Genomic DNA, 21,444 nt, shown 5'->3' with positions numbered 1-21,444 from the left:
AAAAAATGTATAACAAATTTAATTGTTAGTTGGTCAAAATTAACTATCCATATGGCTCAAAATAGTGAACAGTTTTGATAAACTTTTTGAAAACAAATCGTCAAAACAAAATTTTGTTTGTTTGGTGAAATCTTGTTCTAACCAAAGTTGTAATCTTTTTTCCCCTACCCTGTTACTCTAACAAACTCATTTAAAATTTTTTGATTTATTATATGCATAAGAAAGAGCATGCAATACAAGGTAGCTCTTGAAAATTACACAGTGATAAGTTATTTTTAAATTATTCAGAGAACATTTTTTTTACCCATAACTTAAAAATACTTATAAGAATAAGGCAAAAGACAGTCAAAATAAAATTGCAATTCCTTGCATTCACCACTTTCTTTTTCTATGTCAATAGCTGCTTGCTTCAATGGTTGGCGACATCACAAAGTAAGCTTTAAAAAAAAGAAAAAATCCATCACAATGTAAGCAACTTTCAAGTGTGGAAGACTTCAGTGTAATCAAGGTATATATGAAGATGCTAGTTAGTGGTTGATGCAATAGAGTCTATGTTCCTTTCTCGCCCTTTGATGGAAGTTGGTTGTTCTCTTCTCATCCCATGACGTATCAATAGATCTGGATCAAAATCTACTGTGTCTGATCCCAATTTCTGCTATTCAAGAGTGGTTAATTTTAGGGTTTTTGAGACTGGATCACTGAGTTCAATACATTACGAAGCTGCTTACAGAACTAATTTTAGGGTTTTTTTTTGGAACCATTCTCGGTATAAAATCCTTCCACTTACAGTCAAATCCACACCGTTTTTTTCCATAACAGTTTCAACATAAAAGAAAGAAGTGATATGTGAAAATTTTCATAAAACTATTAAAAAAAAAAAAAAAGGAAAAAAAAAAAGATTCTAGAAGACTGGGAAGGAAGGAGGGATCTTCCTCTAACAAAGAAACCGATTGTAGAAGTTGACTGGAAGACGACACCTTGACAACACCATTGCAGGAATGCTACAGTCAGAGTTTAAAATGGCCAAAATTGTGAATTCCCTTTTCATCTAATTTTCATTCTTCCAATCGACCAGTCCTCCTCTGAATCAAGGCGTCTTCTTTGAAAAGCTCCCGCGCCTTTCATAAAGTGAAGAACCCTTTTTTTCCAAGAAATGCATTACAACCTTATGTATAAGATTAGCTTAAAAAAAAGCGATCCGATCATCCAATTCCAATTTCCAATTTCCAATCCAAAGTCTTCAAAGCTAAAAACCCCAAGAAAGCAAAGAAAAGATTCATCTCTCCATCATGAGATTGTCACATCAGAGATAGACTTTATCATCCCCCTCCTCCTGCCTCCTCTGTTCTCCTCTCGTTTCTTCTTCTTCTTCTGTTTCTGCTCTCTTGATTTCTTCTCTTCGTCGTCTTTTCGTCTTCGTTTTACATTACTGGGCTTGCTGCTACTGATAATATTATAAAAGGGTTTTGATTATTATAGTCATTCCCAATCACATAATTGGAGAACACCAGAAGGGCAGACAACGACAACATTACGTCTTAAATTCTTAAAATAGTCTATCTTAAAAGAAGTGAGAGAAAGAGGGCAAGAGGAAGAGAGAGAAAGAGATCTTGCAGCAAAGAGCAGAGAGGCCCAGAAGACACAGCAAAGCAAACAATCTTCAAGAGAAGCTCTCACGACGTGAAAGGCCACAGCGACAACACAGAGAGAGAGAGAGAGAGAGAGAGCGGAAGGGGGGTGAGAGAGATGCACGCATACAATCGGATTTCGAGTAGTGGCCACAACACTCCGTCACCGCCGCCGTCACCTCTGCGGTCGCCAAGGTATCGGCATGGGAAGGGGAAGGGAGGGAGGTTTCCCTCGGGGCAACAGCCAAGGACGCTAGCGGAGAAACTCGCTTGGGTCGTACTCTCCGTCCTCCTTCGTCGACAGGGTGTTTTCCTCTTTGCGCCTCTCATTTACATCTCAGGGATGCTACTCTACATGGGCACTGTGTCCTTCGATGTGGTTCCACATATTAAGCCTCGTCCTCCCCCAGGCTCCGTTTACCGCAGCCCACAGCTCTACGAGAAGCTTCGTCCTGAGATGGATTCTGATAGTTCTTCCTCTTCTGCCGATGGGGTCAGTTCTTCTTCTTCATTCTTCTTTTCTTTAATTAATCCTCTTTGGTACCAAACTACCAATTATTATCAAATATCAACAACTGGATTGAAACTAGAGATTGAAATTATTGGGATTTAAGGAAAATGTTTTATCTGGTTTCTGAGTTTCTTGGGATTTGTATTTTAGTCAGTCTCTCTTGTTAATGTCGTCTATACAAATGGTTGAATTTGTGTGTTTTGGATTTTTGAAATTGCTAAACAGACCATTTTGAATAGATTTGGAAGAGATCTGAACAATGAGCTCTACTTAGCTGCAAATATTTGTTCACATATCACGAGGAACAACAGAAAATATACATAGTTTTTTGGAGTTACGGTTTCATTGACTGAGAATCTTGGATCACTCAATCTAATATTTGTTCGTCTTCTTCTTCTTCTTCTTCTTCTTCTTCTTCTTCATCATCATCTTAGTTCTTTTTCTTCCTGATTTGGGTGGGGCGCCTCTTTCAAAGTGACAATTACATAATGAGGCTGACATTCTTTGAGTGGGGAGGTAGGTAGTGGTTCAATCAGCAACATTTTCTTTCGTGAAGTTATTCAACTCACAACCTACCAGTTTCAACTGGCCAAAAGAAGAGCAAAAAAGCAAAATGACAAAACATCATAGTACTTGAGAAATTAAAGGGGAATAGATGGATATGAAACGAATTTTTCACAATACTAGATGTGCCACCATGATCAAACTGTGAAAGGTTACAATTCCAAATGAAGAATTTTGGGCCACTATTCTATTTGACTATTTGTCTAGTAGCTTCATTGGTTTTTGACATTTAAGATGAATGCTTTTGATTCCTGCTGCTATTACAACATCCCCTGTTAATAAGGTTCACTACATATCCTTTGTGTAAATGCCTATAGCTTTGATCTGTGTAATGATCCATGTTTTCAAGTCCCTTGCAGTAGGGTGCCACTGCCGAATTTGCAGAATTTGATGGATATACCAACAACTTCTGTAGGGAAGCATATTAAAGATAAAAAATAGAAACTGATTGCTGTATGTCAGGGAAAATTGTATACACCAATTTTTGTAATATAACCCAAATTGTGCTTCAGCCTTCAAGCATAGAGAGAAAACCATTAGTTGTGGAAATGTGAAATTTGTGGCCAAGGCGAAAGCAGTATTCCATAAGCCATTACGATTGTGACACATTACCATAGAACATGATTACAAGACGACATTTCATACTTGAGCTATAAAACTCACTTGTCTTTGTTATACCTTTACTGATGTTTCCCACCTACAGAATCATGGTCTAGATCACCAGCTGGACTGAATAAAGCCCTTAATAATTGTATTCTGCCATGTCCCAAGACCCTCAAAGAGAGCAGAGTCCAGATGAATTTTTTTGTTTCATCTGGAAGAATTAAAGCAAAAGCAGTGATGAAAAATTCCTTGGCATAATGTGTGCCTCGAAACAGTTAATTAGACCCTTATAACTCATGTTCTGAGAATCCTTAATGACAGTTTTTTTGGTCAGAATTATTAATGAGATTTCATGGCAACATTTTTTTTTTTTTGTTACTAGGTGTACTACTGTCAAGGGTAATTAGCTTTCTTTGTTCCTCCCCCACCCCCCTCTTAAGGTGACTTTGTGCACAAGCACATACAAGTTCAGTAATGATTTGAGTTGTCTTCACCTTGTGGTGATACCTCAACCTCTATAACTATTTGATGGTGTCACCCCCTTTCTACTTCCCAGCTAGAAGCAAGAAAATTCCAAACTGGCTCACTAGCTTCAGGTTCAGATCTTTGTGATTTATAATTCAGTTGTGGTTATACTCAGTAGGAGCTCTTGTTAACTGTGTTATCATGGCCTTTTGCTACTCGCAATTTCACGAGGACTTGGTTATGTATGACTTTGCATGGGGGATTTACCTTCCATTATTTATCTTCTTTGAATCATTCATTGACACTGTTTTTCTTGAAATATTCAAGATTGATGTTTTCTTTAGGCATATTAGCGTTAATGGTTGAACATTCCTTCATTACATGCATGTTCTCATCATTGGGGTGTCCTGTCTGCTCATCTTCTATTAATGCGAGTTATTGACCTTTACTGCAGTTAGCAAATGTGTGGAAACACTCTTACAAAGCTGGCGAGTGGAGACCTTGTATTAACGAGAGCATAGAGGGTTTGAATTCCTACTTAGTTCTACCTATGCATTTATTTTTCATTTTTATTTTTTGCTGCTAGTTTTGTTAAGATACTTTTGTTGTACTTGTACTCGATTTGCTTGTAGCAGGGAGTACTTGATAGATGATGTTGCTTAAATTTATTTTTCAATGTAGTGCTGGTTCTGATGGATATTTCCCAACACTTATGCTTCTTGCTTACATTGTCTGTATGTGTCTGTTGACAAATAATTTCTATTCAAAGAGGGGAAAAAGTACGACACCTAACCAAAGATGTCAACCTGCTTGTAAGATGCATTAAGGGCTGAAACCAATTAACATACAGAAGACTATATGTCACAATTGTATACAGGTCCCAAATCATAATTAAGGACTAGGAGGTCTAACCCAATGCTTAGCCTGGTCATCTCCCACCACAGTAGTGCTCCTTGGGTTCCACTGAAACAATGTATTTAGTAAGATGACATGTGATGGATAAGTCAAATAAGGTGCAGGATTTTTTTGGCCCCTCCAAAGTATTATGCCAAGGTATGACATTTGCAGAATCTGTCTCTACTAGCACGTTGTATGCATTATGTTGTTGCTTATTTTGTTTTCTAGGTTACTCTCCCTTTTGTTTTGGGTAATATACTTCCACTATAATGCACATCAGACATCTCCGTTGGACTAGTTTGTAGATTGGTTCTTTTTCTCCTGATATAGTCATTTAATTTCACCCTGGAGAATTTGGGGAACAATTTATAATTACCACATGATGATTGAACTCACTGAAGCTTTGCTGTTGACTGAAAAAAAAAAAAAAAGTTATGGGCTACATAAAGTTAATGGTAAAATAATTGTTAGTAGTCATAAGTATTTTTTGTATTTCAGAAATCATCTTAGCACCTGATGATCTAGGAGTTGATATGGTTCACTAAGTCAACTTTTGTACTGCCAACATATACTGTACTCTTGGGGCCAACTGCATACTTAGACTTCAGGATAGCGGATATCTTCATCTGTAGTGGTGGTAAGCTGCAAGTACAGTTTTCTCCTTTCTCAACTATCATACTTGAAGGCGCCTATGCTCATAGGGAGAAAAGACCTGATGACGTACTTTGACATTCTAATGTCTGTAGCTCATTTGAAGATGTCCATCCCATGGACAAAGACTTTTTTTCCCTCTTTCTTTTATTTTATTGGCAAAAGAATTTGTCAAACAACCCTCAAGGTGGGTATTTGGCTGATAGGGATCAGTTCCACACAATAAAAACTTTCAACAGAGTGAATCTGAAGTGTAGTAGAGCTCAAGTAATAAATTATTAACATGGTACTTGACAATTAGTTGGGTCCCATGTTGGAGATTAGCCAGGACATGGGACTGTCATGGGGTTGAAGAGTTTGCAAAATGACAGATGCTGTTTGGATTGGTTGGATCCAGTCACCTACTGGTTTTGATATATTTGATGTCCCATTCTGTGATGTAGGGGTTTAGGGGTTATGATTTTAGCTTGGGCATTTGTAACTTTGGTCCTCCTATTTCCTTTTTGGGTTGCTTAGGTAGGCTTATTCAATCTTTGCTTTGTCCTGTTCTTGATTTGTCTTTCAAACTGCTATTTCAAAAGTAGTTCTTGATGGGAGGGGATGAGCAGCTACTAACCTATGTAATCCTTTTTGCATTCATATATCTGAATGAAGAATCTGAATTGGTGCTACTAGTTTTTCTTAAGCATATGAAGGTTTGATTAATTTTGTCTCCATGTGTGACTACTTGAAACTGTATTGTGAAGCTAGTTTCTCTCTCATCTTTTCAATCCCTTACTTCCTATTGCCTAATCTGTGCCTAGCAAATGATCAGATATGTCCATCTGCACCTGATCCCATACATGCAACTTTGATCAGCTGCATAGAATACCCCATTGCGTTCAAAGCACAATGTAAAGCGCAGATATCCCTAAACCCTTAAAATGGCTGTCAACCTCTTTCCCACAAGGTCAAGGTCACACCCTTCAAGGGATTCATGCCCAGTCCACAATGCAACACATACCTTGGATTAACTGGCCCTAAAACGTTACAAGACCACACAATCTATTGTGTGCACGTGAATGCATGGCCTCCTCGAACCAACCTTGTCAACACATTGTTGAAGCCGGGGAACTATATGCTCTATATTAAGTTAGAAAACCCTTTTGGGCTCTACCTTGTGGCATTTTTCTTGAACATTTTCCAAGTATGCAACAGACAAAATAAGCCTGTCAAAGATGTATCCTAACAAGTAGTTTCTGACCTTAGTAACCAATGGCAGTACTGAAAATATGAACTCCCTTAAGGTCTAAACCCCTACACCACTCCCCCCAACCCCCCAAAAAAAAAAAAAAAAAGAAAAAGAAAAAGAAAAGAGAGAGAAGGATGGAGGACCAGGTTGGCGTTGGTAAAGAAAGCCTTCCTGTGCAATTAGGTATGGAACATAGTTGCCTATAACTCAAAGATGTTGCCTCTGAAAGATGTGGTATCCATTCCCTGGATTTCTGTTTCTTGTGATAACTACACTGTGTATGTTGTCTGGCTAAGCTCTTTGACAAGTCAATGCCTGTCATCTCCATGGATTTGTCACACCTCGCCATGTAAGTTAATTTAGGAAGTGCGATTCATGAAAAAGATTAGGAAAAGAATGTAATTCAACCTAGGGAGAAACTAGTGTTTCTTTTCCGAAGGGGAAAAGTTCGAGCTTGGCCAAATCTGAAGAAACATGTAAAACTGCAGGTTGAACAATTTGACATAGGTAGGTTTCTTTAGCTGTTGAACTTGCATCATGATATTATTTACGCATCAAATCGTCTTGCTGATCTCTGAACATGGTTTCTCCCTTCATTAACCAAATGACTCGTGCTTGAGTTCTTGATCGTCAGCTGTCTGATAATTTTCTGTCTCATCAAAGCAAGGAAAAACTTGTGATGCTGAAATTGCATCTTTCTGTAGAGTACTCACTATTTTATTTGGACATCATGTATATTTTCTGATATCATTGAGAAAATTGACAAATTCGAAGATAGCCATGCAGAAATCATGTTGTGCTAGTAGTCATTATATAAACTATATTTCTTCATTTAAAAATTTACTTATGGTATGCCATAAGTAAATTGGATGATGTTTACTTATGCACCTCTTACCCCTCGTCCTGTCACTGTGATCTTTTATACTATTATTCCTCCAATAATTATCATTTCTTCGAACTTTAAATTGGATGATGTTGTGTTGCATACTATAGGTTTACCTGATTCAAACGGATATATATATGTGGAGGCAAATGGTGGCTTGAACCAGCAAAGGACATCGGTTGTTCTCACTCCTTGTCACATTTCTTCAAATAGTTATTATTCACTTATAAATTCATGCTACGCTTTTTTTTTTGCTTTTTTTTTGGTGGAATCAAGTCTCACTAAACAGATACTGTTCTTACATTTTCTACTTGATTACTGGCTTATGTTTTGCAGATATGCAATGCAGTTGCTGTGGCCGGTTATCTGAATGCAACGCTTCTAATCCCACACTTCCATTTCCATAGCATTTGGAGGGATCCAAGGTTTGTTTTTTTTTTGTCTATTCTTTCCTGAAAAGCTAGTATGTAATTCAAGGTGCAATGTTTCCAGTTCTAGTGTCCTGTGGGTCTTCAATCTATATTTTCATTAAAAAAAAAAATGACCATAGATAAATCTGATAAGCTACTTGTTTGTTGTTGTATGATCTCATTTAATTTATTTGAGACATTTGTGAACTCGTGAATTCTAAAGCTTAAAAATTAAGCCTGTTACATCTAAGTATCAAAAAAATAATGCTGTTATCAAAATTACAAATAAGATTAATAGCATAAGTAAGTCAAAAAGCATTACAGATAAAAATCAATTGTTTCATGTCAATTATGTGAACCTCACCCGTTCTTATGGGGATCTGTAATGACAGAAAAGAAGTTAGATGTTCATCTTTTCAAGATGAGCATAATGGTATGTTCATCTATCAAGATGAATTTAACACAGAGAATAGGAATCTATAATGGCAGAAAAGAGCAGGCAACCCTTTGGCAATGATTTTCCTACAAACTTCAACACAGAGAACAAAAAGCTTGGAGGTTGAAGAGATAAGACTTGCAAAATATTGCGAAGCTTTGAAAACCTTCACATACCATTCACCTCCACAACCTGTTGAATAATTTTAAGATTTAAAACAGAGTAAGATTGGAACTAATCCTAAAACCGCTGCTTTTTCCATTCACACCAAACACTACAAAAAATAAAACTAGGTTGCATACCCCTCAAAAAACTAAACTGGCTTTTAAAACAATCCCCTATGGACGGTAGAGTGGTTGTACCAGCCAAAACTCATCTACGTATTATTGTAACACCTGCTGATGTACCTCATAGTTGGGCTGTACCTTCCTCAGGTGTCAAATGTGATGCTGAACCTGGCCGTTCAAATCAGACCTCTATTTCGGTAGAACGAGAAGGAGTTTACTATATGTTTGCAGCCTTATAAGCAAGGATCAAGGAGAAGCAACTGAAATTGGTAGCACAGATTCAGAAAGGTCCAGATTTTAGAAGCTAAAACCCCTTCGCCTATCATGGCAATAAACACAACTGCACCAATAAGACAGCTGCATCCCTTACCATCAGACTCACCAGAGCAGCACTAAAGGCTAAAGGCCAACTTCCACTGGGAAAAAATTAATTTTCAACTGTAGCTCCTTGATTTAAATCAACTCAATAAAAGTTAATCTGGGGCCATGAACACGCAATAAATTGCAGGCAGAGAAAATAGTGAAACATCCTGTAGAAGATGGCTCTGAAATCCATTCACCCCTACCAATCAGAGGAACCAGGAATGTAAAAAAGAATCCAAAAGCTAAGGAGGTATATAATTTTGAAGCAAATCATGATTAACTTACCCGTCAGCACTAAGAAAAAAAGAACAGGCTGATTAATCAAATCCTTTGGAATTGGGGAAATAACATTATTAATCAGAAATAATATTACCCCACACCATTGATCCTTCCAAAAATTAATAGAGCCTTGCCCCACCAATTATCTACTATTAAGAAGAATGTCATCCTGAACAGTAAACATTCTTCAACACAATATGAATCACTAGGTTTCACCTAAAGTTCCAAAATATGTGACTCTGTGTGAACTTGATATACGTTAAAACCACAATTAAAAAAAAAATAAAAAAATTATAAGGTTAGTTGTGACATATATGATGTTGATACACATGATTACAACCATAAATGATATTTTCACATATAGAATAAGGAAAAAATAGGTAACTAAAACATTAAAATGAGTGCTGTATTTAAAACAATGGAAATGCAACAAACAGGCAATTATCACACCTTCGAGCTGATTTTCTGGAACCTACTTGGAGTCCATACTGTCAATAGGGCACATCGTGATTTGGATGGCGGTGCTGGGTTTAAAAAGTGTGTGCTACTTCTGTGGTACCCATACATGGGGCTGTTTTCTTTCCCCTAAATAGGTCTCGGTGGCTCAGTTATCTAAACAAGCATTAACTGAATGTCTTCTAAAGGCTCGAAATAATTGAAAATGGAGAAGGTTTTACAGAACATCTGCGCCATACAAAAATTTTCATAATATTTCAAGAATTATATTATCTTGAACCTGAAAGTACTGTATTTCCTCTTTTTCTTCTGATCGAGTTGGCTGTTGAATCCTTGTGAGATATTAAATGGTATTAGTGTGGATACTTTTATCTGCGGGATGTATATCCATCTATCATATCATTCTTATTTTGGGAACTTGTGGCCTTGTATGATGCACATAGTTTGTCAAATATGCTGCTTATCCACCCCGTGAATTTTTTTCCCCATTCATTCCAAATTTATATTTTTATGGTAAATCCTATCCATTTTGTCTCAGTTGCTTTGCACTTGGTATACACTTCTTTTCAATATGGTCATGATGAATTAGTTACAAGGCCCACAGTTAAGATCCTGTTCTGAACATCCCTTTTTTGGTTATTGTTTATTTGAAAATAGTGGTAATTTACAGCCAGGACCAAATAATATTGTGTGTAATGGATGTTAGTTGTTGCATTAAGTGTACCCCCAAGTGTACCATGGGGGTACACATACATGTACCACAATAGGTGGAATTTTCCCTCTATGGTGTTTAGTTTGTCAGTTGGATTGGGTTGATAGTTTCCTTATTTGACTAGGTTGTTATTTCCTATTATAACTAAGTATCTAGAGTTGTGCTTTGTTTGTGATTCCTTTCCTTGTCAAAGAAGGAAAGGTGGTCTGTAATCTTTCTCTATAAATAATATACGATCTGGGACTGTAGATCTTTGTGATCTCTGTTTACTGGTTTTCATAATCTGGTATTGTTTCAATGGAGCTAAAAAAAAACTCTAATTCAGTGATCTTTGTGATTTATGTATCTATTGATTTCTGTGCATTTTATCCTATTAATTCTGAAAAGAACAATATTTCTTAGGTGGGGTGTACTTTTTAGTCATCCTAGGCTGTTGTATTCTTGCACTGTCCATTCATGACCCTTGAGAATATTGGCACTAGATTTGATCCTAAAATTTTTGTAATCTCATATTTTGATTGTACTCTCTTTCTAAATTTGTTCATGTTCTGCTTTTGTCCTGGTGCATAGTACACATTGAATGATGACTTTGCTCTTTTAGATTGTGCGCATTATCTTCAGTTTTATACTTCACTGTTCTCAGCAGTCAAGAAGTGTTTATTTGGTTAATGATTGGTGCATAAATCTGTCTGTGCTTTGTGGGTGAAGCTCTGATACCACTCTATACTTGTTGCAGCAAATTCAGTGACATCTATGATGAGGATTATTTCATTAATTCCTTGAAAAATAATGTGCGGGTGGTTGATAAGATACCAGAATACATAATGGAACGGTTTGATCACAACATGAGTAATGTTTATAACTTCAGAGTAAAGGCTTGGTCATCTGTCCGATACTACAGGGATGCAGTTCTTCCAAAGCTACTTGAAGAACAGTGAGTTAAAACTATTCTTTTGTTTCTAGTTTCCTTTTACATGCTTATTGGACAGATGCACAAAATGGTAAAGCTGCAAAATTTAGATGCTTTTACAAAAGGTGTATTAAGGTGGATGGTTGTGCTTATGTTTTATGATGTTTTTTGTTCCTGGTGATCTGTGTTGAAGATACCTCCACAAGACCTACGTGTGTTCCAGAAGTTATTTTCACTGATTAGAGATAGGACATTGATGCACGAGGATTTTGTTTTGTGGGCTACTTGTAAATTTTCTTTGATACTTCAATTTTAAGTTTTAATGGCTAATTTAAACATTTTTTCTGCATATGGATAATGCAGGATCATAAGGATTTCTCCTTTTGCAAATCGATTGTCATTTGATGCTCCTCCAGCAGTCCAACGTCTTAGATGCTTGGCAAATTATGAAGCTTTAAAATTTTCGAATCCTATATCAACTTTGGCTGAAAATCTGGTTGCAAGAATGAAAGAACGCAGTGCAAACAATGATGGAAAATATATTGCAGTTCATCTACGATTTGAAGAGGTTAGATTTCAACACCCGGGAAGTTTTGTAGCCATGCTGTTTATAGCATTCATTGGCTGTGAAATTTTGCTACATGCTTCGGAGGGTGACTCCTATTTTACATGTTTGGTGCATATTGAAAGACAGAAAAAGGGGTTTAGGTCAACCTCTCATGTTTGGTGATAGCATGTGTGAAAAAGACATTTTCAATTTTGGTTCTTCATCAGGGAATTCTTGCACATATTTTTCTATGGTCAGATTGGAAAGCCATAATTTTTGTATCCTCTTCAAGTCTGTGTTATAGTTGCTCCCACTTAAAGATTCTTTTTGTTGGCTTTGGCTATTACCTTTGTGGTTTGTGTAGGTTTCTGGGAAATAATACAAATTTATTCTTTTGCTTGAAAAATAAATGGTAGTAAGTTTTGGTCATACATTGTCATGTACAGGATATGGTTGCCTTCTCTTGTTGTGTATTTGATGGTGGGGAAGAAGAGAAAAGGGAAATGAATGCTGCTAGAGAAAGAGGATGGAGAGGAAAGTTTACCAAACGTGGTCGTGTTATTCGGCCCGGAGCAATCAGGATCAATGGAAAATGCCCCCTTACCCCATTGGAGGTAGTGCTACTTTCCCTTTCCTAGTCCTTTTGTTCCCCCATGGAGCTGTTTGTTTTGCCTTGTGGAGATTGTCTTTTGAGTTAAATCATTATGTATTCGTAATTTCTATGTTTATATAGAACTTGCTTAGTTGCTTTTATCATATGGAGACGTGTGCTGGTCTTTTCATTTTCAGGATAGACATTGAGATGGGGTAGGTGTTCTTTTTATTTTGGAATTTGGATGGTTGTTGAAGCTACTGTGAAAACATAGTTACAACACCCTTGCGTGTGTGCGTACAAGAGGCTAGTGCCCTGTGCCTCTTTTTTTTCAATAACTAGGGTGCCACTTTCAGTTGGCAGAAATTTCAACCTATATCTTCCCCGCCCCATCCCCACCCCCCCCCCCCCTCCCAAAAAAAAAGTTGGAATATTCAATGCTCACTGGGAAGGCTGCCTCATCTATAAAAAGGGAAAAGGAAGCGCCGTAGTGATCTGTACATATATTCATCAGAAAAAGAAAAGGACTTAATACTAGCCATATTGGCCCACCATGAATTGGACTTAGCCTTTTATTGTCTATGAATCCATTTTTCAATAGTTTGCTCTCCAATCCTTTCCACTTTATTTTTCACACATGGTTTGATTCTTTTGAGCTGAATTTCTCCAGGAGTAAATGTTGACATGGGTAATGAATTGCATATGGACCTTCCCCTAGGTTGCAATTAGGCTGCCACGTGGCTAAATTGGGCCATGGGCCAAGTTTGGCTACGTTCCCCACCCTCAATTAATTTTCAGACCTCAGTTGTACAATTCACCCGTCAGACCTCCCTTATCTATATTGGTGGTTCGAACTTCGAACAACATCACATGCCTGATTGCCCTTTTTGTTTCATTTCTGCAAGGACCTTTTTGCTACCATTTACTTTGAGTAGCAGTCTCATGCCACATATCATCCATCTAGTTCTTGGCCACCATTTCTCCTTTCTTTCTTTCATCTTCTGAATATGAACATGTGCAAACCACTAACATTTGCAGTTTGCATAGAAACTACCCATACCTGTATATTTTTCATCTTATTCGCCTTGGGTTATGTCAATCGAGAGAAGTTAGTAGACTACTCGTAATCTGATAAACTGTGTACCAAACAGTTGCAACTAAGAGCCAACATAAGCCATATGGTACTACTTCTGCCCTGGGGGGTATGGGTGGATGTGCCAAGGTTGAGAGGTGCATTGTACCAGAATTCTATTGGAAAAGTGATTAGTCAAGCAATGCAGTAGCATTATCATGGCTGACCGGCATGTCCCAATTAGAGATCCAGACCGAGGTGAACCTGTTCTAAACTGGGATTTTGGTATAATAAGGATTGATTGGGGATAACCTTGTAATCTTTTTAGTTTCTTGTGTTTTTTATTTTGGTTTTTCTACGCACGGGATTAGAAGTTAGGTTGAATTATTAGTTTCCTAGTTTGTGAGTAGTTTCTATATTGCAGGAGTTTTATTCCCTTTTTTCCTATCCAGCATAGTTGTCACGGCGTCTAGGCACCCAAGGTGTTGGAGGGGTCTGACTCAAGGTGACATCAACAAGGCGACTAAGGCGCCTGAATGCCTTGCGACGCCTTGACAACTTTGCTATTCAAGCCCTGCTATTACCGAACCAACCTGGCTGAGAGATTTGATCGATTTCCCTCATCCCCTGTCGTTTCCTCTCCAGATTTGGGGTGTTCGTACCTTGAAACTAAGCCCAAAGCCTTACCTGCTGAAATTAATTCTTCTGTGAGATTCCAATGATCTAGTTTAATTTTTACCGTCAGATGGCTTGGATCTGAGTTCAGTTCCTTCCGGCTCCTTTATTGGTTGTTCTTCCAATCTTATAGCTGTCCTATTTGGGAGGACAAACAGCAAGGATCCTATTTCAATATTCTCAGTTTGAATGGGTTCCAAACTAGGGAGATCCCATCTTTGATTCGTGAACTGGGTATTGCTGACTTTCTGTTACTGTTCATAATGAGAGGTTGAAGATGACCTCTTTTGCTTTATTACGGTTTAGGACAGTCTCTCAAAATTATACCAGGTCCCTGTTTATTGAGTTTATTTCTATTCACTCTTAGTTTGCTTGAGCTATTTGTCATCCTTGTAGATCCATGGTGAATCCAAAGCAGGGTTTTGTGACATGGGAATGCATTATCACAAGATAGTCCTTACATAAATTCTCCTAATTTAAGCTTTGTCTCCTGCTTAGAGTTTATCCTTGGAAGCTGGAGCTGGTTATTTATGCCCAAAGTTGTATTTTTGACAACTTCAAGAGTTTTTTGAACAAAAGAAAAGGAAGATGAAAGAGTACAACCTCAAATAGGATCTTACAAATATGAAGAATGAACCTTGATTGAAAAAAGATCTCTGGAAGCCTTCCTCTTGGAAGCTCATCTGTTAGATTGGTACTCTGGCTCTTCGTGGGATTGAGATGTTTTTAGATAAGAGATTTATAGTCCACAAAATGAAATGGGAGGACATCCATTTCAATGTATTTAGATAAGAGATTTAGAGATATTTTTAGATGTTTTTAGATTAGAGATTTAGAGATGTTTTTCAATGTATTTCCTTCTTGGAGGTCCATTGATGACCGAAGACGAGTCTTTTTTTATTAGAATTGGGAAGGCTAAGAAAGAAAATAAGAAAGCTTGTTGAGATCACATAATTTCTTCATGAAAGGGTAGGCTTTAATGAGTTTCCGCTCATGCCCCACATGAGGAATTTATTAGTTCTAGGAAGAGTTTCATTAGTTTAGGTTTGATAAGTTGCAGGGTAAATTCATTCTTTGAAAAAGATAAGTGGTTTAGAAGTTATGCTCAGTTTTATTAGGCTAATTGCCTAATTTACATCTTCAATGGTTATATATCTTCTTCCTTTTCAATATGTTGTCAGGTTGGATTGATGCTTAGGGGCATGGGTTTTGATAATAACACATCTATTTATTTGGCATCCGGAAAGATATACAAGTCTGAGAAAATGATGGCCCCGTTGCTGGAGATGTTTCCCCTTTTGCAGACTAAAGACACACTAGCATCAGTGGAGGAACTTGCTCCATTTAAGGTATGGCCATTCGTTGTTTGTCTAGTAAGAAAGCTGGTAAATTGATGTTCTTATTCAAGTTTAGTGCTTTAACTCGAGTTACTGCTTCTAGAACTACTCTTCCAGGATGGCTGCTTTAGACTACACTGTTTGTCTCCACAGTGAAGTATTTGTGACAACTCAAGGTGGAAATTTCCCACATTTTCTATTGGGCCATAGGAGATACTTGTATGGTGGACACTCCCGGACAATCAGGCCTGATAAGAGGAAGTTAGCTTTGATATTCGATAACCCAAACATCGGGTATGTGCTCAATATGATAGATGTGCCTTTTATTTGTCTGCATGCCTGGTGAACCATTTAGTACATATTGGTGTTTTCTTTCTCCATTCATCTTTGTGCCACATTAATTGTTTCTATTCATAAAACTAACAAGTATATCAAACTGGCTAGGTATGCAATGATATTGGAATCTAAATATCATTTATTGTTGTTAATTCAGCCTAAAGCTGAACTTAGGCATAGAAAGACTTAGGCTGTGATACAATTTTTCAGTTGTCTAAGATTCACACACACTTACACATGCACACACAAAAAAAAAAGAAAAACCTGCCAACTCCTTGCTTGCTTTCATATAAAAAATACTGTGGAGATGAAAAAGGTGGGAAAATTGATGTGAAGCCCTCCTATTTTTCAGATTTTTGCCAGAATTGTTTTGGCTTCTATTGCACATAGAATTTTCTGAATGAAAATAGCCCTACTAAGAAAATGGAAATTTTCCAGCAAGAAACAAAGGTGAGCCTAATTACATAGAGGAATTGTGAAAAAGCATCTAGGGATGTCTGTATTTAATGGAAAGCACTAACAAGAAAACTCAGCAAGTCTTACATATATATACAATATGTGAATTAGGTGGGGACTCGGCATTCCCTAACTGGAAGTAAAAGTGCAACCCTCCTCTAATAATTGCCACAATAGCTGTTCAGCTGAGGCTGAAATTGTGTATGGGTGGACCTCAAGGTCCTTTTGCCCACCTCTCAAGTTTGAGCCCAATCTGGGTTTGCCTACGGCCAAAACAAAGTATTGAAAAAATCAAGGACTACCAAGGGACTATAGTGGTGAATGGACATACACTCAGAGGGTATGCCTACACATGAGAGGATACATTGAATCTTGGCCTGAAATTTTACATGCGGTCAATGCACTTCATTTCCTAAACATTGATTGGTCACAATTTCCAGATCACCCATCAATTTGGCAATAAACAAAGGGCGTGCTGCTCTACGTCTGAGTGAGAGCAGTGTTGGAATAATTTTTCTTATTTTAAGAAATTCATTTCACATATATTTTTTTCTGTACTTATTTACTCACATTTTTTTAAGTCCATATTATTCACATATTTGGTATATGTTTTTATAAAATTGAATGTTTCAGTGTACTTTTTCGTTTGTGCATATTCAACTTCTAAAATATTGCGAAATTTTTGTACAATCTGTGAATTTGCTGCCTAGGTTTCAGCTACTGTTTACCGTCTAGCGTTGAGCGCTTTTGTGCATGTAATTACAATTTGGACATATTTCAGAAGTGAACAATTCATGCTTCTGTTTGGAGAGTGTTATATGACAAATATGAACCTCAAATTCTGCCTTTCTTGCATAGCATTATTACATGTATTATTTACTTTCTCAAAAAAATTGGTGCATATACTTTTGGCCCTTTAACATGTATTAGTATGCTCTAATGCTCCTACTTATTCCATTTTATACAAGTTACTCGAATGATGCATTTCGAGGTCTGGGAATGTTTTGGAATTGGATTTTCTTGCATAAGTTCTTCCCTGTCCCTTAGTTCATCATTTCAGGGTGCTGCACTTGAAAGCTGAGTTGTGTTTGTGGTGATACATGGCTGGGTTTGTGGACTACCTTTGAGAAGCAATTAATTTAGGTTCAATCTGTACGATTGACATAAGTTGTATTATTGCTACATGTTGGTCACAGGTTCAAAACTTGGAAACAGCCTCTCCTGCGAACAGGGGTAAGGCTGCGTACATTTGCCCCTCCCAGTCCCTGCAATAGCGGGAGCCTTGTGCACGCTTTTTTTTTTTTAATCTATACTGTTGACAGTGGAATGCTGATATGCAGTTTGTGGGCCTTCTGCATAACTTGCCAGAATGAGCTATGGGATTCTGTTTTGAGAAAACAAAATAGGGGCAGGGAAGATGTATATTGACTTGCATGCTGGGTATGCATAGGATGCCACTGTAAAACTAGAATGTTGAAGTAGTGTCATAGATGTCATGGCGTCTAGGTGACCGAAGGCATTGGAGAAGGTGACAAAGGTGCCTGGGCACCTAAGCGACCCTTTGAATGTAGTATTTGCATGGGAACTAAAGTTTCTTGACTCTACAAATGAATTAGAATTCAAATGTGAATAAATTCTCCACAAGACAGAATAAACTTCGTTAAACTGTTGAAGGATGAGATCTGAATAAAATCCAGTTTAGTTTGGTTTGGTTTTGTTTAATAAAAGTTGAATGGTTATAGCATCAGATGATTCACATGTGGTAAAAACTAAAAAACACGTTGATCTTTGTGATTGGTTTGACAAACTTACAAAAAAGTCTTGGATTAATTTTAATTGGAACGAATGCAATCGATGATTTTATGCTGTAGTCACAGTGCTTGATTTTGCTACAGGTGGAAGGCCTTCAAACGCCAAATGCTGAGCATACGGTCTCATAGTGATGCAAAGGGAATTGAGCTTAAGAGACCGAATGATTCCATATATTCCTTTCCATGTCCAGATTGTATGTGTCGTGTGAACAAATCAGAAGATCATAGATCCTCAACAGCTTCCTGATCTATTTTGTAAGATTTTCTGATGGGTTGTCTTTTTTTCTGTATCTTGGTATGTGCATCTTGTCGTTGATCTCCTCATTCTTTACATTGGTGTAATTCTTTGATTTTTGCCATCGACGAGAGTTGACATACAGTTTTCAAGCTTCACTGATTTTCTTGAAGAGCACATTGCTCGGATTATTTCCCTTGGGTGTAAAGGAGAGTTACACCCTCCGCCTTTGTACATGCTAACGGAAGAGAAGAGAAAGAAAATTTTCTACACCAGAGTTAGCCGCGCATTGACGACTGTTTAGGCTAATTTTTCTGTCACAGCTGCTGTATCTAACAAAGCCTTGACCACAAATTGCATTCATTGCCCCATCCATTTTTGCCATTGATTGTATATTGTTTGATCTCATCAATGTCTTTCAAGGACTGTAAACATGAACAGCCATTGTATACATTTGCCAGTTATCAAAATCAGTTGATCAATTTTTTTTTCTTGGACCATATTTTTAGTGAATCTTCCATTCCCCATCCCCCCACCCCCTCCCCATCCAAAAATAAAAAATAAAAAAATTGTAGGTTCTGATCATTCTATAATTCGAGATTTAATCTTGAAAATTACAATATTTTTTTTAAAATTGTTTTATTGGGTTAAAGGCGCAGATTCTGAAGATTTGAGTACTCTCTAACCCCGCTGTGAAAGGAGGTTCCTTGGCAGTGGATGCAAGAAAACTTGGTCTCATGAACTTCAACCATTTTTTTTTTTTTTTTTTTTTTTTGATGAATCACTAAATTGGTTGAACGTATTTGACCCAAGTTAGATGACCCAATCTGACTTGTTCTGTCCTCAAGTTGATTAATAACCTCCTATTCACTTCACCTTTAACCAATAACCAAACGGGACTTTGGGGTCTTCTTTCCACTCTACCCAAGTACCCCTTGTCTTTTGTCGAAGAAAATAACCTAGGGAGATCATATCCATGAACGCAGGGCCCACCATGAATAGTTCTTTCACCTAAAAGAATAGATCAGCTAGCCTGCATGATGTTTTCATTACCCCACCATCTGATGCCCTCATCCTCTATGATTAAAGCGTGCATACTCAAAGGAGGAAAGAAAGGAAAGCCTACCACAGAGCAGTTGCATTTTAGAAAAAAGAAAGAGCATTTGCTGTGAACAGTGATGTACTCTTCCTGACTCCTGAGTTAGCCTGCAAGAAGCTCAGAATTCTGCCTTTTGACTTACCTTTAAGCCATAAAAATGAATATAGGGTTTGTGAGTGACAGCCCCACAATCCTATTTTTTCATGTGGTCCACTGTCATAATCCCTCAAATTATTGAACCATCTTTTTTCTTCTTCTTCTTCTTCTTCTTCTTTTTTTTTTGGGTAATATACATCAGCCATTGAAGTTTTGGACCATAAGGATCCAATGGACTCAATCCCCTCCCTTCCCCCCCCCCCTCCCCTACCCTTTTTCTCTTTCTTTCTCTCCAATGTAGTAAGTGTAGCAGGCAATAATCCACACAACAATAATGGAGTGTTAATGGGTTTTTACTTCCAATGAATCTTCTACTTTATGTTTCTATTTTGTATTTTGCAACCAATAGATCTGGATTTAATTCTTGTTATTAACTATTTATAGATTGATAGATTTTGCTATTTAAAAAACCCATAAAAAGTCTGTAGATCTTAGTAGTCTATTAAACGACAACAATTCCATTATAGGATTTATGTGAGACTTGCTTGGGCAGTGTGATGCAAAGAGAAGCACACCCACACCTCACTGTCTCTCATATGTATATTATTTTCTCAAACAAAAATCTACCAGGTTCATTGTGGCTGTCAATGTAGATCAATAGGAGCCGTCCATTTTATTTAATTTGAACACCTTAAGATCATCTATCTGGTTTGATGGGTCATGTCTTTTGAGGATTTACAAGGAATTGAGTAATTAAAGAAATGTTCTCACACTGCCATGGAGAGGGCATTTGTGGAAGTCACATGTGAAATCGAATATTTTCTTGTTTTGAGTGCTTACACAGTTACATTGTTACTCTGACAGCCTCAAGATTAGGGACAGTTTGTATCACCACACCACACAAGAAAGGGAAATGTGTTTGGATGTCAAGAAAAAGAAAAAGGGCAATTACTCTCACATAACAAATAAATAAATAAATAAAAGAAGAGGAATGGGTGTAAAAAGTATAGAAGATCCAACTATTCCATATGCATTGGATATTTTTATATCCAATTGCATCTCGTTATGAGAATATTAGATTGGTAGAATTTTCTTACCCGTGAAAAATAGAGAAAGAATTATCTGTCTGAAGCTTTTGCCCCTACACCACCATGAGGGTAATAGGAAAACACTTGGAAACATCGGTCTAGCATTTCTTGTGCAAAGCACAGTTGGGTGTAAAAGATTCAACTGTTTCATGTGCATCCTCCATTTTCGTGCCCAATTGTACCTGGCTAGATTGGTAGGGATTTTTTACCCTAAAATAATAACGAAGAATTATATGTTGAAAGCATTTGCCCCTACACCTTCATGAGGACCAATAGAAACACACATGTATTTTCACTTTACATGTGGAGTGTGGGGCAACTATTTCACCCCTTGGTTCTTTTTTTTTTTTTTTTCAAAAAAGACCTTTTACTCTTTGATAGCCTCCCTACACTTAAAGAAAAAAAAAATAAAAAAGAAGAGAAAAGAATGCTAATCCTCTGCACCTTGACATAGCTGGGCTTGTAAAGTTTTTGCTGCCCTCACACACAGCCTCCCTACACTTAAAAGTAAAAAAAAGAAGAAAAAAGAATGCTAATCCTCTACGTCTTGACACAACGCGGCATGTAAAGTTTTAATTGCCCCCACACACATGCACACAAAAAAGTATGTTGAAGATGCCTCTGCCTTGCCTCCCATTGGACTACATGTTGTTGCAGTAGTCACACGGATGTTAACTTTATCTTGCCCTAAAAAAAAAAACAGACAAGGGCCCTTACCTGTGATACACCTTAGAATGGGGGGAGGACAAATCATAATGATAATTTTGGTGTATATTTCTCTATTCAAATTCAAGTTTTTTTTTTTTTTTTTTTT

General features: G+C 37.3%; 1 protein-coding gene across 2 annotated transcripts; it reads left to right on the top strand.

The window, feature by feature from the left end:
* Window positions 1-947: 947 nt before the first annotated feature.
* LOC122083454 (protein ESMERALDA 1-like) lies at window positions 948-18,829 on the top strand. Of its 2 annotated transcripts, XM_042651278.1 has the most exons (11): window positions 948-2,121; window positions 4,226-4,295; window positions 7,544-7,611; window positions 7,770-7,858; window positions 11,113-11,310; window positions 11,650-11,854; window positions 12,280-12,447; window positions 15,354-15,521; window positions 15,613-15,803; window positions 18,197-18,367; window positions 18,493-18,829. In XM_042651278.1, the coding sequence occupies exons 1-10, from the start codon at window positions 1,747-1,749 to the stop codon at window positions 18,357-18,359; spliced, it is 1,695 nt and encodes a 564-aa protein (XP_042507212.1). In that variant the 5' UTR covers window positions 948-1,746; the 3' UTR covers window positions 18,360-18,367; window positions 18,493-18,829. The 2 variants fall into 2 exon arrangements, with proteins under 2 accessions (XP_042507212.1, XP_042507203.1); XM_042651269.1 differs by having other exon boundaries at window positions 950-2,121; window positions 18,197-18,829.
* The last annotated feature ends 2,615 nt before the right edge of the window (window positions 18,830-21,444 follow it).

Source organism: Macadamia integrifolia, chromosome 1 (assembly GCF_013358625.1).
Source record: "Macadamia integrifolia cultivar HAES 741 chromosome 1, SCU_Mint_v3, whole genome shotgun sequence".
Lineage (NCBI taxonomy): Eukaryota > Viridiplantae > Streptophyta > Magnoliopsida > Proteales > Proteaceae > Macadamia > Macadamia integrifolia.
Note: the sequence above shows the minus strand (reverse complement) of the source record. Positions and strands in the feature narration are given on the sequence as shown.

Bases quoted from the DNA above. Each gene is read 5' to 3' on its own strand.
- LOC122083454 (XM_042651278.1), top strand. From the start codon at position 1,747: ATGCACGCATACAATCGGATTTCGAGTAGTGGCCACAACACTCCGTCA. The intron at 7,612-7,769 runs GTTGTTCTCACT...TATGTTTTGCAG, and splicing joins TGAACCAGCAAAGGACATCG to ATATGCAATGCAGTTGCTGT. The intron at 11,855-12,279 runs GTTAGATTTCAA...TGTCATGTACAG, and splicing joins TTCATCTACGATTTGAAGAG to GATATGGTTGCCTTCTCTTG.